The sequence below is a fragment of the Condylura cristata genome, unplaced genomic scaffold (genome assembly GCF_000260355.1).
Source record: "Condylura cristata isolate star-nosed mole 26May11 unplaced genomic scaffold, ConCri1.0 scaffold00003, whole genome shotgun sequence".
Taxonomy (NCBI): domain Eukaryota; kingdom Metazoa; phylum Chordata; class Mammalia; order Eulipotyphla; family Talpidae; genus Condylura; species Condylura cristata.
This window is the reverse complement of record NW_004567104.1, coordinates 33,439,949-33,455,641: the sequence shown is the minus strand read 5'-3', so window position 1 is coordinate 33,455,641 and position 15,693 is coordinate 33,439,949. Positions and strand designations below refer to the sequence as shown.

Below are 15,693 nucleotides of genomic sequence, written 5' to 3'. Positions count from 1 at the left end.
TGATCTTTTCCAGCTCCACCCAAGTTGCTGCAAAAGACATGTGTTTCTCTTTTTGGTTGCTGAGTAATATTCCATTGTATATATGTACCACATCTTTTTAATCCAGTCATCTACTGCATTCACCAGTTTTAAAAATGAATTTGTTCCTTAGCAGTGTCTAGAAGAGTAATATTTAAAATAGCTGATGCTATATTTTATTTGTTTCAATACATTATAGTTATTATCCTTACTACTATTCAAATTTCTCATCTTTGGCTAGCTGAAGCCTCTTGTATTATCTCTTGAGTCCTTTTCACAGAATCCTAATATTACAGGGCAGGGAGAGGGGCACCCCTGAACCTCCAAACATGCCTGCTCTAAATAAGTTCTGCCATTTGTTACATCAAGACAAAACCTATAAGATCTTTAATGGAAAAGAACTTTAATACAGTTAGTAAACAATACAGAAAAGACAAGTATAGTTTCTAAATCTATAGTTTCTATAGTTTCCAAACACAAAGTTGGAAACTTGTGGGTAAAAGTCTACCCAAATGGTTTTGGCCCAAAGCAAGGCCTGAAAGCCTCCCACAAGTCTAACGTACCTTCTGGTGGGGACAATTGAAAAGGATCAAAAATGGCCAAACAAGTCTGGGAGAAAAAGAACAAAACCAAAATCAAGATAAAAGCTGCCACTATTAACCTTCCCAAGGGTCTCTCACCTAACTGTGTTTCAACTAGTCCAGGGCCAAGAAACAAGAGTCTCTTCTTCATGTGTGTCTCTCTGCTCCATGTGCCTCCCACAGGTGTCCTTCTGCTCTCCATCTTGTTTCCTTCTTTCATCTCCTCTATCTTTTATTATCCTCCCTGCTCAGCTCCACCATCCTTTGGGTTGGGCAGGGAACCTAGAACCTCCCCTTTTCCTGGACTTTGAGTGCTTCCTTTCTATTTGTATTTAAGATACTTCAGGTTTATCTTATATTTTCTACTTCAGACCTATAACCAGATCTTTCTTCGTGGAGTTGATTTTTTTATGAGGGAATAAAGTTGTCGGAAACCTCACTTTTGTATTCATTAATTTTTGCATATGAATTTCATATCTAGTTCTAGTGACTACTAAAATTTTAAATCTACAGATTATATTAAGACCATTATCATTTTTATTATTAATGAACTTTTAAAAAGAATATTTAAAAAATTTTTAAAAGGATATGGCATACTTAAACACTTAAGGACTTGCTATCTTTTTTCACTATTTTATCACTTCCTTAACAAAACAAAAGCAAACCATATGCTTAATTTATAAGCATTTTGATTAAATATTATAAGAGGATAGAATAGACAAGATTAAGGGTTACTTTATCAGCCTTTTTATTTTTCAGAGGCGCAAGGGTAAGGGGTGGGTGGCAGATAGCTGGTGGTGAGAGGATTCACCAGAGAGAGAGTTGGGAGCAGAACAGGCAGATTGACTAAAATATACTGCTGACAGGAGCAGCGGGGCGAGGAAGAAAGGTCTTCTGTGTCATGTGGATCAGCTCCCTGGCCTGGACTGAACCTGTGCTACAGTGGCTACCAGTAGCTTAATAGTGCTGACACTATGAAGGAGGCCCTTACTTTCTCAGCTGGAAGAAAACATAATTGAAACTAACATACTTATATTTCTAAAAGTTAAGTGTAGAAACATTCTATAATCTTTAATAAATTAACTTTCACATTCAGTAAAATATCATTTTATAAAAGCTTATAATCCATCTATGAATAGTTAAGCAATGAATTAAGCCATAGTTACTCTGAATATAGAAATCTCTCACACAGTATCTAAAATACAACTATAATCTTTGAAACTTAAAAAATTTCTTTCCCTGAAGTGTTAGACGCCATTAATCATTATTTCAAATTTGCTAATAGTAAAAGGTAAGGAGAAAGCTAGACTTTAGCAACAATTTTCCCTTGTGTTAGTAATGTAAAGCTGGACTGTCCAATTTTTGTGGGGAGTTACTTCACTATGATTTTATTTAATATGGTAATCTGAACAGTTAATGAACTATGTATTTTTATAAAGTAAGATGAAACTGTTAGTAGATAATTTTATGACTGTCAGTTACATTTAAGATCTTTTCTCTTACCATTTTGTATGAGTTGAACATGACCTCCCAAAAGCCAGAAGAGAGAATCAGCCACAATTTGGAAGAAGTGTAGTAATTCATCTTTTTCTTCACCCTTAACATGCATATAAAAACCCAATTTACTTTCCTTTAACTGCTTTATTAAAAAAAAAAAAGAAAGACATTTCTTTGAGATATCAGAGGATACACAATCTTGTAGTTTTCAGTTTTATAAAACTTATTTATTAGTACAACTAGTAATACCTACTTGATCTGCTAGAAATGGTTGTTATCCAGAGGTGAAATGAGATAATATAAATAATAGAAAAAGCTGTAAGTTAATAAAGTAGGTATTTCTCAAAACTGGCTATGCTTTGATTACTGTGGTGTTTTTTACATAAACATATAGACATAGGTTTTTACATAAACCCACTTTAGTCTAAACACACTGAATCTCAATCTCCATTACCAAAGAAGCCTGGACATCTAATTTTACAGTTAGGTGGGTGATTTGGTTATGTAATCAGGGTAGAAAGTCACTGCAATATACAAATAAAGATATCAGTATGTAAGCCAGTATGATTAGTGCATTTCAGTTGAAGCCACTAATCTAAGATTTCCTAAGAGCAGAAACCATTTAGCTTACCACTAAATACTCAAGTGTCTAAAGAAGGTTCTGATAATTAATGTTCAATCAACTTTTTCTCAATAATTCTCAATTTTCTGGCTTTTCCTTTCTGAAAGTTATTTTTTTTAACATATTAAAAGAAGGGTATATTAGGAAAAGGACAAAGACAGGCAGAGCTGTTTTTTGAAAGGAAAAGGTTTGTGAAAAGAAATGCCACACAGGTAGGCTGCCAGATTAATTATTCCACATTAAAGTATGTATACAACAGGGAAAAAAAAACTGGCATTTTTCTGGCCATGAAACTTAGTAGAAAGTTCTATATAGGTCATCAATCTTATCAATGTCTTCAATGACTGCATTGCAGTACATCAGAAGCAAAAAACAGACCATTCTTCACAGTAATGAACATAACTTGTCATTCTAGCACAGGGCTAGAGAAATGTTGAAACAAATATGTGCTATAAACAATAAAAAAGAAATGTCATAGATTAAAAATTTGTTTAATGCCATAAAGTGTCTTTGTCAATTTCTCCAAAAGACACAGCAAAAAGCTGCAGTCAATCTCAAAAGACAGGGCTGGGCTCCCAGACTTCCTACATTCTTTAAAAATTCCATTAGATAATATCACCCAAGATTTTCTTGCATACTGTGACTGGTTAACAAATTTACTTTTGTATCATTGAAAATTACAGAATAGGTGGCTTATCTGATATACCCCCTTCATTCTCTAACTACTAACCAGTTTAGTCCAGAAAAATCCTGCATATATGCCACCAACTGATCAATCTATACACAAGCAAATTAAAGAAAAAATCCAAATTTTGATTTTGTCCTGTAGTCAAGTGGTCCTATTTTTTCTACAGTTGATTTTTTTTCTCCAATGTGGAATAAAGAATATTTTTACCTCAATAACAAAGTAAAAATTAAACTGATAAGAACAGATACTACACTTGATCTTAGCCAAAAAGCTGAGAAGCTATAACAAAACAAAATTAAATACAATAAAGCAAAGTATTATGAAAAGTCTTAAAGGACCAACTAAGTAAAAAGAATATAATTATATAATTATTTTTATCCTTCAAGTGTTAATATTAAATTAAAGTGTTTTGAAGAAAACAAAGTTTTGTAATGATCTGGGCATTTCAAGACAGAAATAATTTTACAAAGGAGAAAACTGAGGTACAGTGTAATCAAGTGATTTGTGTAACAATTCAGTTTGTAACAAGGACAGAAAGGGAGACCAACTTGTACATTTCAAGTTCTTTGCATGGTTCTGGTACACATGCATTCTTATCAGTAAAGATGGCACCATTCTAAGCAAGGACTGTTTATATTGGAACATTTGTCAGGATAAACATACAGAAGGCCATAAAACAGGTGTGAAAACATTTCAAAAGAGTGAACTGATAGAGTATGTTATCTAATCATACAGAAGTAAATTAGAAATTGGTAATATAAAAAGTCGCACAAATATATGGAAATTAAACAATGCACTTCCATATAACCCAAGGCTTTAAAATTTAAAATGTCACATATAGTCCTAGCACAATTCACCTAAGAAATTCTGTTGGATTAAAACAATCCTATTGTTTCAGCTGAAATATTTAACTAGAGAAGATTTCAAATATCAAATAGAAAATTCACCTCTATTCTTTCCCCCTCTTGAGAAAAGCCTTAGGACTTTAGGTATTTTCCTGTACTGTTAATTTAAGTAGGAGGTATATTTTAGGAAGGTGTTATAGAAATAAATACTTGGGCCTTCCCTGGTGACGTAAGGGGTTAGGGCACAGTACTGCAAGTGAGCGGTAGCCACTTCAGTGTGAGTTCAATCCCTGCCCTGGTGGTGATCCACATGATCACCTCTCCTGATGCGCACGCTGCTCCCCTAAACACTGTCCTTTGATGGTATTTCTGTTCTACTTCCCACTCTGACTCTGGTGAATCCTTCACCGCCCCTGCCCCTCTGGCCTGTACCCCAGTTCTGTATACATAAAAAAAATAACTCTTTTAAAAAAAAGAAATACTTAAGTGTGCTATTTGAGGTAGTAAGGTAGGTCTTTCAAAAGTTTTGTTTCAGTCAGCACTTTATAATTTTCAAATGTAGAAACCTTTGGGAGTTATAACTGAAAAAATATGTATTTTAAGCTAAATACTGCACACCTGAAAAATTATTTGGAACATCTTAAGAATTAAATTGTTTTGGCTACAAATCACTATATAAAGGTATATACCTTAGCTGCATTTATGAAACATGTCTGCAATTGCCTCCCCAACACCAGAAAATTCTCAGCAGCCAATGGAAGTAATTCATTGTAAAATTCTTCTGCATCTTCTCCAGGCTCAAGACCAACACAGCAATGGCTAAAATAAGAGCACAAATTTGTGATTTTGTAATATTTATTGTAAGTTCCAACTGATGCTAAAACTTCTATAGACACTGTCTTAAATGAGAATTTTTAGTATCCTTGTGGCCAAATTAATAAAGAGCTGCTGATGAAAAACTAATCTAACAACTTTCTAAAAGTAAACAGTGGTATCAGCTTTGCATTGTACTTAGAGCTAGGACTCATATAGCCATAAACCTAATTGTTAATCCTACTGGAAGGAAATATATTTGATTCAAAATAAAGAGAAAATAAAGAGAGTCACAAACTCCAAGTGCAAAAAGTTATCTTAAGGGTCTTAACTGATGAATAACATTTTGTTAACTGATATACTTTAGACATCACACAACTGAGAAATCCCAAGGAAGGATTAGTCAGCAAGGGACAGGCTAAATATCATATACCAATTCTGCCGGTATAAAATCAAAAGATCCTTCCTAAAATATACAAAATATCTGACAGAATATTCCTTATTATCAGAATGGGAAACAACAAAAACCTAATTCTAGTTAGTTCTAATAAGGACACTTTACAGTACACATTAAAAGAAAGGCATCTTAAAAGCTGGGTCTTCTTAAAACTGCACAGAAGAATCTTCCCCTGGAAGTAAAATGATCACACTAAAAAACACCTCAATAATAAAAAAAAATTTGTATAGAACCAATTCCAGAAAGAATCACAATCCAAGTATGGTCTCTATGTGCATATTCTAATGATTAAGTACAGCTACTGGAGGCTTATCAACAAAATATGCAGACACTGATAAGCAGTAGTGATGATATATTACATATGCTAAAAACCAAAATGGCTAATGTTTAATGCTTTGTGGGTTTTTTTTTCCCCACATTGACTCCTAAAGTTAAGGTACTAATGCTCACAAACACCAGCTTTTTTTCTCTCTGGTTCATAAAGTTAATCATTTAAAAGTACCTAGTTTGGTTGAAAACATTAATAAATGAAATTATGGTTACTGTATATTCACAAACATGGGATTTCTTAAGACTTGGATTTCATTCTAGAGGGCCTAGTTCAATTAATTTTTCATAAGTTAACAAATCTAATTAAAACAAAGACAAAATGCTAGATTCACATTAGTTAAAAAAAAAAAAATATATATATATATATATATGCACATCAAATACATTAATTGATTTTGTAAATGTATACTTGGAATTTGGCCTTTATTTAGTAACAGATTAGGTACATACAGTTGCAAAAGCTAACATCCAATAAGTAATGCACTTTCAATTACTAATTAGGAAGTGCCTTAGGCACTAAGAACAACCAGTTTATTTTACTGCCATCTTTAAAGTAATATTTTTATTTCTTTTCCATTAATTTTGAGCATGGCAGTAGATCAGTCAATTTTGTTTTTAAATCTTATCGACAGGATTTGGATTACTTAGTGAAAAAACAAAAAACAGTTAAAAGCTAGATCAATCCTGAAGTGTCTATATCCCTTCTCTTATTATTTTGTTTATGCCTTTCATTTCAGCACCTGTTCCATTCTGGCTTAGCCGATTAATTCACGTGACTGCAAACTCTGCCTCTAATATAAGCTTCTCTAGTGTAGAGTCAATGCCTCAGCTTCTTCAAATACCCCTTGGTCAATGAAGAATATACTAAACACTTAGGATTCAGTGGCAAGCAAAAGATTTAATTACCACCTTCGTAGAGTTTATGAACTTTTAGACAGATATTCACAACTATATAGAGTTATACATAGTAACAGTATGAAGGAAGAGTATAACCAAAACCTACTGCAAATGCCTGTTAAAAACAAAATCAAGGAGTAGTAATTGTTGAAAATTGTAATCTACCACTACATTCCTCACAAACAAGCTGATTTATTGCTTCATTTTACCTTAATATCTGCGTAAGCTGAGAAACTGTAGTCCAACCACCCTGGATTCGAGAACAGTCTTGACTGAGGACCAAGAGGCAGTATCGAATGAGGTCATAACAATATATATCTTGTTTGATTTTCTTCAATTCTGAACTTCCTAAAGGTGTATTGTTTATTATTTCTGAGGCAAAAGGAAGTAAGATATATTTATTTTTGTAATTATAAGACTTATTTGTATTTTTAAGTTGAATAACATTAAAGAGAAAAAACAGTGCTTAATTAGATTAAGATTTCTCTAAACAAATGAGAAAAAAGTTCTGTAACTGAAAAACTTTATAACTGTGCCCATGATGGTATTGTTTTGTAAAATAGTATTAGTCAACCAGAAAAAGATTTTACCTTTTAACTTCAACAGTATAACAGGGACATTCTGCTCAGGACTTTTTGCAACTTCAGCAGCTAGTGATAAGATTCTTGGGTCTGTACCTTTTGGCTTCATTTCACCTTTCACCTGCATTTTAGGAAAAGCAGAATAATAAAAGTCAAATAGCCCTGAAAATTTCATTTCAAATTGAAATATAGTTTCAATATAAATGAAAATTTAGCTTTGCTTGCTTTATATAAGAAGGGCAGGATTTTTTTTTTTTAATTTCTTCCCCACAATAATAAATATAGTTCTAAAAGCAAACAAAACCACTGTAACTAATAATATAGCTATACTTGCATTATCATGCACTCACTACTCATTGAGGAACTGTGATAATGCTTCATATTTAAAAATATCTCAGGATAGAAGTGAAGTGGTGGAAGAGACACTGCAAATAAAGAGTTAACTTGTGTCTGAGACTTTTCATTCAAAAGTCTTCTTTAAAGTCTATTAGCTGGTGTCTAGGAACTTGAATTTCAAGATTTTTACCATTCCTTAAGGAAAGTGGCTCAATGTTCCTAATCTGTAAAGGGAATGTGGTTTATGCTAAATATGTTTTCCTTCTAGGATCCAGAATAGTGGTAGACCAATATAGATTGGCCACTGAGTCTCTAGTGAGCCTTTCTGAGAGACAAATGTCAACATGTGTCATAACTTGTTCCTGCATGTCCAGGTGACTCCACTGGGAAAAGACTCTTGAAAATTTGCAGCTGTTTTCTTATGGACTTCACTCCATGTCCCTTTTCCCCTCACTGATTTTGCTTTGTATCCTTTCACTGAAATAAGTTATAGCCATGAATATGAATATATACTGAGAACTGTGAACCCTTAGGAAATCATTTAACCTGGGGCTGGTCTTAGGAGTCCTAGGGACACAATTCAAACATTTTATGTAATATGACATAAGCAAAGCTTGCGAATAAAATCAACTATTTCCTAGAATTTAAAAAATCCACATCTCAAGTCAAATTGTTGCTAAAACTTTTCTTCATAAGTAAGCTTTAAAGTGGCAGACCGCGCTGTGTTGCCGCCGCTGCTGCCGCCATCGTGCCAGCCCCTCAGGTCTCAACGAGGCCGAGTGACTCTCCAGAATGGGAGACAAGCCAATTTGGGAACAGATTGGATCCAGCTTCATTCAGCATTACTACCAGTTATTCGATAATTACAGAACTCAGCTAAGCGCAATTTACATTGACGCATCATGCCTTACGTGGGAAGGACAGCAATTCCAGGGGAAAGCTGCCATTGTTGAGAAGTTATCTAGCCTTCCATTCCAGAAAATCCAGCACAGCATCACGGCACAGGACCATCAGCCCACGCCAGATAGTTGCATCATCAGCATGGTTGTGGGCCAGCTCAAGGCGGATGAAGACCCCATCATGGGGTTCCACCAGATGTTCCTATTAAAGAACATCAACGATGCCTGGGTTTGCACCAATGACATGTTCAGGCTTGCCCTGCACAACTTCGGCTGACCTCCTCCCTGCCAGGCACTCACGCTATTTCCTCCTCCCTCCAATTCCTGATACTATTCACACTCCTCCAGATGCTCCAAATATCATACACAAATGAGCAAGCCGTGATGGGATTGGGCGCATGTGCTGCTGCCCCCAAGGTGTTGTGCATGATGTTTGGACGCTAGACAAGTTGCATCTGACAGGAGTAGTTTGTGTTGTACCAGCGCATGCTTTGGAAAGACTTAAGTAATGCAAAAGGTTGTCTCTCTCTCTTTTTTTTAATCTACTGACAAGTTGCTCTAGTAACCCAAAGAAGTGAAGGAGAAAGCAGCTGCCTCAACGCCCAGATATTGATTTGTTCATATGTTTCAATGCCTCATGATACAATAAAACCACAGAAATTTTCTTAAAAAAAAAAAAAAAGCTTTAAAGTTATTGGGCACTCCACACTTAACAGTAACATTTAAGAAAATAGATCTTTACTTATAATAAGAACATATATTAAGTATCTGCTATGAACTACTTCTACATACATCATCCTACTTAACCCTTATATAGTAATAAGAGGTATAACCTGTAGTCAACCCATTTTACAAATAAGAAAAATAGAAATTGAATAAATTAAAGTTCTCATACTTCCAAAAACATGTGAAGTCAGTATTTAAGTTCAGATCAGTACACTCTAAAGCCTGTGATTTTTAGTTAGAATGTTCATTATCTTTTCTCTTATATAAAATAGCAAGAAACACAAATTTCATTTCCAAGTGAACTATTTCTGATTTTTTTAAAAGATTTATTTATTTATGCATATAGAACTGGGGTACAGGCTGAGATACAGAGGGTGAGAGCATTCACCAGACACAGAGAGGGGAGCAGAACAGGCAGATCGGCGAAGTACGCTGCTGAGGGGAGCAGCGGGTGGGTCAGGAGAGGTCTGCCTCGTCAGGTGGATCTCCTCCAGGGCACTTGGGAATCGAACTCATGCGAAAGTGGCTTAAGCTTCTTAGTGCTGTGTTTTAAACCCGCTGCGCCACCAGGGAGGGCCCTATTTCTGATTTTTAAAACTGTTATTTCTCATAATTGGCACCAAAGTCCACTCTTTAAAGAGCTAGCCAGAGTAAAGACATCTAAGAGTTATCCTCAGAAGGTAAAACATAAATCATTAAAAAACAAGTTTTGGGGGCTCTCCCTGGTAGCGCAGTATGTTAAAGCATCGCATTATGAAGCTCTACGAAGCCACTTCAGTATTAGTTCAATCCCTGCCCCTGAGGTGACCCACATGGCCTGGCAGACCTCTCCTGACCCACCCACTGCTCCCTTAAGCAGTGTATTTTGTCAAATCTGCCTGTTCTGCTCCCCAGACTGCCTCTGGTCAATCATCTCACTCACCACACCTCTAGCCTGTACCCCAGTTCTATAAGCATAAATAAATAAATCTTAAAAAAAAAAAAAGTTTTGGGTCCTCCTTGGTGGTACAACAGGTTAAGGCGCAGCATTGTAAGCTAACTGCAGCCGCTTCAGTGTGAGTTTGATCCCCCCATCCCAGAGGTGATCCACATGGTACAGCAGGCCTCTTCTGTCTTGCCCTCTGCTCCCCTCAGCAGTGTACTTCATAGATCTGCCTGTTTTGCTCCCCACTCTGTCTCTGGTGAATCCTCTCCCCATCCCTGCACCTCTGGCCTGCAACCCCAGTTTTGCATAAATAAACAAATCTTAAAAAAAAAAAAAAAGTTTTCTAAAAATAATTTAAAGAAAACCTGCACAAAGTTATAGGCATAAAACTTCCCAAGAAAGTGGACATAACTATTTCACTCTTTCCAATGGCTGCACTGTTTGCTTCTTTTGCAAAAGTATATGAAACTATATTTAAACATTCTCTACTGGAGAGAGTAGTATGGTATTTCAAGCAACAGTGACATATCAATCTTTACCCTTTATATTGACTGGGAACATTTTTGCCTGCCTATCATTTATGTTCTTAAGTTTGATTATAAAGTTATTACCACAGTTTGACAAAATAGTCAAGGTATTAATCTTTTCCTGTATTGTTTCTGCCTTTTGTGTCATGTTTAGAAAGGTCCTTCCTACCCCAAGGGCTAAACTATAGTCTTTCCAAAAATTTCCAGTATTTTTATGGCTTTGTTTCACTTATACCGTGATTTACGTCTCTGTATCTTGAATATATATGTGAGTTATTTTTGTGAGTATTCTATGACAGTAGTGTAAATTTTTCAAGTAAGATAAGGCTGTAGCTGGTGAAAAAAGAACAAGTACAGATAGCTATAATCTAAAATGTAAATAATCTGTAATGCAATTAATGTTTTAGGGCCCGATTTAGTTCATTGATTTATTTATTACTAAACTAATACAACATAGTTCATGTTAACATATCTTTGGGGAAAATTTGTACTACAAGGAATCTTTACAAGGGCAAAATCCATACTATTCTTTTAGCTGCTGCCTTCTCTCTCAGGTTCTGATATATTCCTAGAGGCCAGACTAGAGTTTAGCATGTGATATGTACTTAAATATATGTGGAAGGGGCCCTCCTTGGTAGCAAAGTGGGTTAAAGTACAGCACTGCAAATGAGCATCAGCCACTTCAGTGTCTGAGTTCGATCCCTGGCCCAGAGGTGACTCACATGGTGTGGCAGATCTCTCCTGCCATGCCTGCTGCTCCCCTCAGGAGTGCACTTCATCAATCTGCCTGTTCTGCTCCCCACTGTCTCTGGTGAATCCTCTACCCGTAGCCCCGCACCTCTGGCTTGTACCCCACTTCTGTATGCATAAATAAATCTTCAAAAATATGTACGTGGAAGTAGTGAATAAGTGCACGAATTTTGAGCATTCTAAAACTCAGTTTCTAGATTTTCTGATTTTCTCTTCATTCCAATATGGTTTTCTGGTTGGAAGCCTTTTAAAATAGACTTAAAACACTGCTTACTATCTGGCTACCATAATAAAATATCACTAAAACATTAACTTATCACCTAACATGTGTAGGGAACTACATTAGATGTAAGGCTCACAAAGTTTTTTTTTTTTTAGAGTTATTTATTTATTCATACAGAACTGGGGTACAGGCCAGAGATGTGGAGGGTGAGAGGATTCACCAGGACAGAGTGGGGGAGCAGAACAGGTAGATCGACCAAGTACACTGCTGAGGGGAGCAGCGGGCGGGTCAGGAGAGGTCTACCGCGCCATGTGGTCACGCCATGTGGTCACGTCCGGGGCAGGCGGGATCGAACTCATGCGAAAGTGGCTTAAGCTTCTTAGTGCAGTGCTTTAACCCGCTGCGCCACCAGGGAGGGCCCTCACAAAGATTTTTATATAGGACAAGTCCCTGTTTTCGTTCTAGTAGGGAACAAAAATTACACATACATATACGTAATATATCAAATGCAAATAGAAAACAAATTATAAGAATATGGACCACAAAGTCAAAGGAATGGCTTCCCTAAATCTCTTTTTTGTTTTTAACAGCAGACAAGGATGGACAAATAACTCCGGATTGAGAAGTCAGCCCCAGGGTGGTCCTACAATGCTATACAACAGTATAAAAAGAATTAAGCCTAAAGAACTTTCATTTTGTGCCATGACTTGTTTTAAGTGCTTTCACGTATTAATTCATTTAGTTCAACAACTCTAAGGCATTTCTTCCCCATTTTCAACAATGAGTACACCTAACTTCGGTTTGCAAAGTTAGGATATCGGGGGTCAAACTCAATGGATTCTGGCTTCAGAACCTGAGTTCTCTATTTAAAAAAAAAAAGGGTCAGAAGGCCTTGAAAAAGGAGAATTCTGACAAACAGATAAGCTGTGGAAGACACTCCTCTACCAGCTTGAAGCCCTCAACTGACAAATTTGACTATGGTGGGCCAGCGAGCAGTGTGATTACAGAATTACCCTAAAATACAACCTCCTGTTAAGGGCATTCCTTTGTAAACTTTCTCTAGATTGTTTCTCCGCTCCTAAAACACTTGGTTCATCTTTACTACTAAACTCATAAATTCTTAACTAAATAAAAGACGTATTGTTTGAATGATCAATATTATTACCCCACTATCAGTGCATGAGTTCCGGCTTTGCGCCTTTGGGAATCTAGTCTTGGCAGTTCCGTTTACAGGCTCCACGGATCACTACGAAGGAAACAAATGAAAGAGGGTACCCCAGTGCAATCCAGTAGCAACCGACCCTAAACATGGGCAGTGGCTAAATCTGAATCTCTCTCCCATCCCCCGTTCCCTCCCCGCCTTTTCCTCAGTGTCCTGGCTTCAGTACCGCTGCGAATGTCCCTAGCTGCCTTAAGTCAGAAAACGAGTGCCTAAGGTAACAGCGGCGCCTCCGGTCAAGACCAAGACCCAGACTCTGAGGCCGCCGACTCTTCTCATTCTAGACCCACGTTTGGCGCAACGAGGCCTAGGGCAAGAAACCAGGCCGCGCGCTCAAACTCCGTCCCGCCCCAGCCTCAGTTTCCACAACAAATCGCCACAGGACGAGGAGGAGGCCAACACTCCCATTAAGAGCTCCTACGCGCTGGGCTCTGCGTCCTCCCCTTCTTCAGCCGCCACCTCAGGTCCGTTACCTCATTCTCACTCGGCGTTCCTCCACCCGAAGACCCAGCTCTCGGTTCGCTCCTCCACGAGCGTCTTTCCCAGCGCTGCGTGCGTCGCGGCGTGAAAAGAGGTCTGGAGGAGGGACCGAGGGCCTCGGAGCCAAGGGGCGGGGCCCCTCAGAAAGTAGCCAATCAGCTCGCGAGAGGGGCGGAGGCCGCGGTGACTGCTCCCGCGGCTGCAAATGCAGCTGCTTTGGGCTGAGGTGGCAGAAGATCGTGAGCGTCGGTGACCGAAGCAAAGCCTGAACCCCAAGATAAAGATGACTGGAGCAGTGGGACCCTGGCACATTGATAATCGCGAGCGGGTTCTCAAATTAGGCGACAGCTTCGAGAAGAAGCCCCGCTGCGCCTTCCATACTGTGCGCTGTAAGTGTGGATTACTGGGGCGCCGTGTATAGTGAGGGGCCTGGGAGGAGGGAGATAATGCGGGCATTGATTTTAGAGGTGTGGATGGCACAAACCTCTCTGAGTTATGTTCCCCCAGGCCTCCTTACTCTGCTGGGCAATGGGGTGGCCAGCGCGATCCGCTGTCTTCTTTGGGGTCCTAGGGAATTGTTGGGAGAAGGCGGAGTTGAGCAGGTTTGAGTTTATCTGCGCGGAGGTATTTGGATGACACCAGTAGACAGAAAGGGAAACTTTGTTGAAGAAGGTCCTTAGGGGTCATTTTGAAGACAGATGTGACTGGTGCTTGGGGCAGAGTTGGAAAGGAAAACAATAAGGTGACAAATGGAAGGGAGCAAAAACAGTATTGTTATGCAGAAAAGGAAAAACCTTGAGGTTGGTGGAGAAATATTCTCTTTTTTCTTATTTTGCCCTTGATAATGAATGTTCTTTAGTATGTTCCAAGGGCGAGATTGTAAACTATTCCAGTAATTTGTGTCTCTTTGGAATCCCTGATTTCATTGCATCAGTTATCAAATACTGATCACAAACTATTAGTGTGTTGCCAGTTTCTTTAAGTTTACCTCCCTATGATTTCTCCATTTGGTTGTTCTCTGGAACTCCTTTTGATAATTTACTCGCTTTTGTGTTGTTGAGGCGGAAAAGGAAGCTCTACTTTAATAGCTGGTTGGTGTAGAGCCAGGAGGAAAATATAGCATATTATGATTTGGTATGTAAATAATTCACTTTTTGCATGGTGGCCCCGGTAGAATAATAGAACGGAAAGGAAACTTTGAGACCGTTAAGTCATAACCTCTTATTTTTCGGTGGCAAAATTGTAAAGTAGATGTTTTTTCACTTCCTTTTCTCAGCCCTTTCTTAGTGTCTAATCATATACATTTCTCAGTCGTTTTTATCCTTAAACTGTCCAGAGAATTTAGTTTTACTCTGAAGTGTTCCATGCATCAATCAAAATGCCAAGTTAAAATTTACATTCAGGCACCATACTCCCTGGTGGTGCAGAGGGTTACAAGCACAGTACTAAGAAGCTAAAGCCACTTCATCATGAGTTCGATCCCCACCTGGGAGGTGACCCACATGGCGCTGCAGACCTCTCCTGACGTGCCCGCTGCTCCCCTCAGCAGTGTACTTCGTGGATCTGACTGTTCAGCATGCTCCCCACTCTGTCTCTGGTGAATCCTCTTACAGCCCCTGCACCTCTGACCTGTACCCCAATTCTGCATGCATAAATAAATAAATCTTTAAAAAAATTATTTTCACTCTCCAAAAACTTAAGTTGTAGACAGTCTATATATAGTAACTCACAGTAAAGTATTAAGTTTAACACTACACTCCAAATATAATCACACTTGGTAAAAGGGCTTTAATAGCAAAGTTAACATCCAATTGGTAGAATAAATGGGGGAGATATTTACAAAGAGATCTTTAACAGTGTCCCTTGTTTATTCTTCTTTTCCATGCTCTGTTGTTCAACTCGTCCTACAGTGAGGTAGCTAGCACTAACTGTACAGTTTCTTTTCTACTTCAGTCCTATTTTCCAAAAGTGTGGAATAGTTCTTATTTGATTTTTACATGCCTTCCTTTCAAATATTATCCTCTGACTTCCTTTTCTTTTTTAAGTACATAGTAGTCTTAGTATTAATTTTTCAAATTATAGGTTTCAAAATTATAAAAATTTGCTCATGGCCCTCCCTGGTGGCGCAGCGGGTTGAAGCACAGCACCCAGAAGCTAAAGCCACTTCCGCGTAAGTCCGATTCCCGCCTGCCCCGGAGGTGACCACATGGCATGGCAGACCTCTCCTGGCCCGCCCGCTGCTTCCCTCAGCAGTGTACTTCGTCGATCTGCCTGTTCTG

General features: G+C 38.0%; 2 protein-coding genes and 1 pseudogene across 5 annotated transcripts in view; 2 read left to right on the top strand and 1 right to left on the bottom strand.

The window, feature by feature from the left end:
* IQCB1 (IQ motif containing B1) overlaps window positions 1-13,481 on the bottom strand; it is a 47,949-nt gene extending 34,468 nt beyond the window's left edge. For 2 of the 3 annotated variants that reach the window (XM_012734006.1, XM_012734009.1), the window contains exons 1-6: window positions 13,408-13,481; window positions 12,881-12,961; window positions 7,339-7,450; window positions 6,958-7,120; window positions 4,941-5,070; window positions 2,103-2,196 (exon numbers count right to left, since the gene is read on the bottom strand). In XM_012734006.1, coding sequence (XP_012589460.1) covers window positions 2,103-2,196; window positions 4,941-5,070; window positions 6,958-7,120; window positions 7,339-7,438 — 487 coding nt within the window. In that variant the 5' untranslated portion in view covers window positions 7,439-7,450; window positions 12,881-12,961; window positions 13,408-13,481. The remainder of the gene's footprint in view (window positions 1-2,102; window positions 2,197-4,940; window positions 5,071-6,957; window positions 7,121-7,338; window positions 7,451-12,880; window positions 12,962-13,407) is intronic. The other variant, XM_004675171.2, reaches the window with a different exon arrangement.
* LOC101631866 lies at window positions 8,380-8,942 on the top strand (annotated as a pseudogene). Its single transcript, XR_001146168.1, has one exon. The product of XR_001146168.1 is annotated as a nuclear transport factor 2 pseudogene (transcript).
* A 133-nt stretch (window positions 13,482-13,614) lies between the features above and the next one.
* Window positions 13,615-15,693, top strand: part of EAF2 (ELL associated factor 2) — a 27,386-nt gene continuing 25,307 nt past the window's right edge. Inside the window, exon 1 of the mRNA XM_004675444.2 lies at window positions 13,615-13,803. Within this exon, the coding sequence (XP_004675501.1) occupies window positions 13,698-13,803 (106 nt within the window). The 5' untranslated portion in view covers window positions 13,615-13,697. The remainder of the gene's footprint in view (window positions 13,804-15,693) is intronic.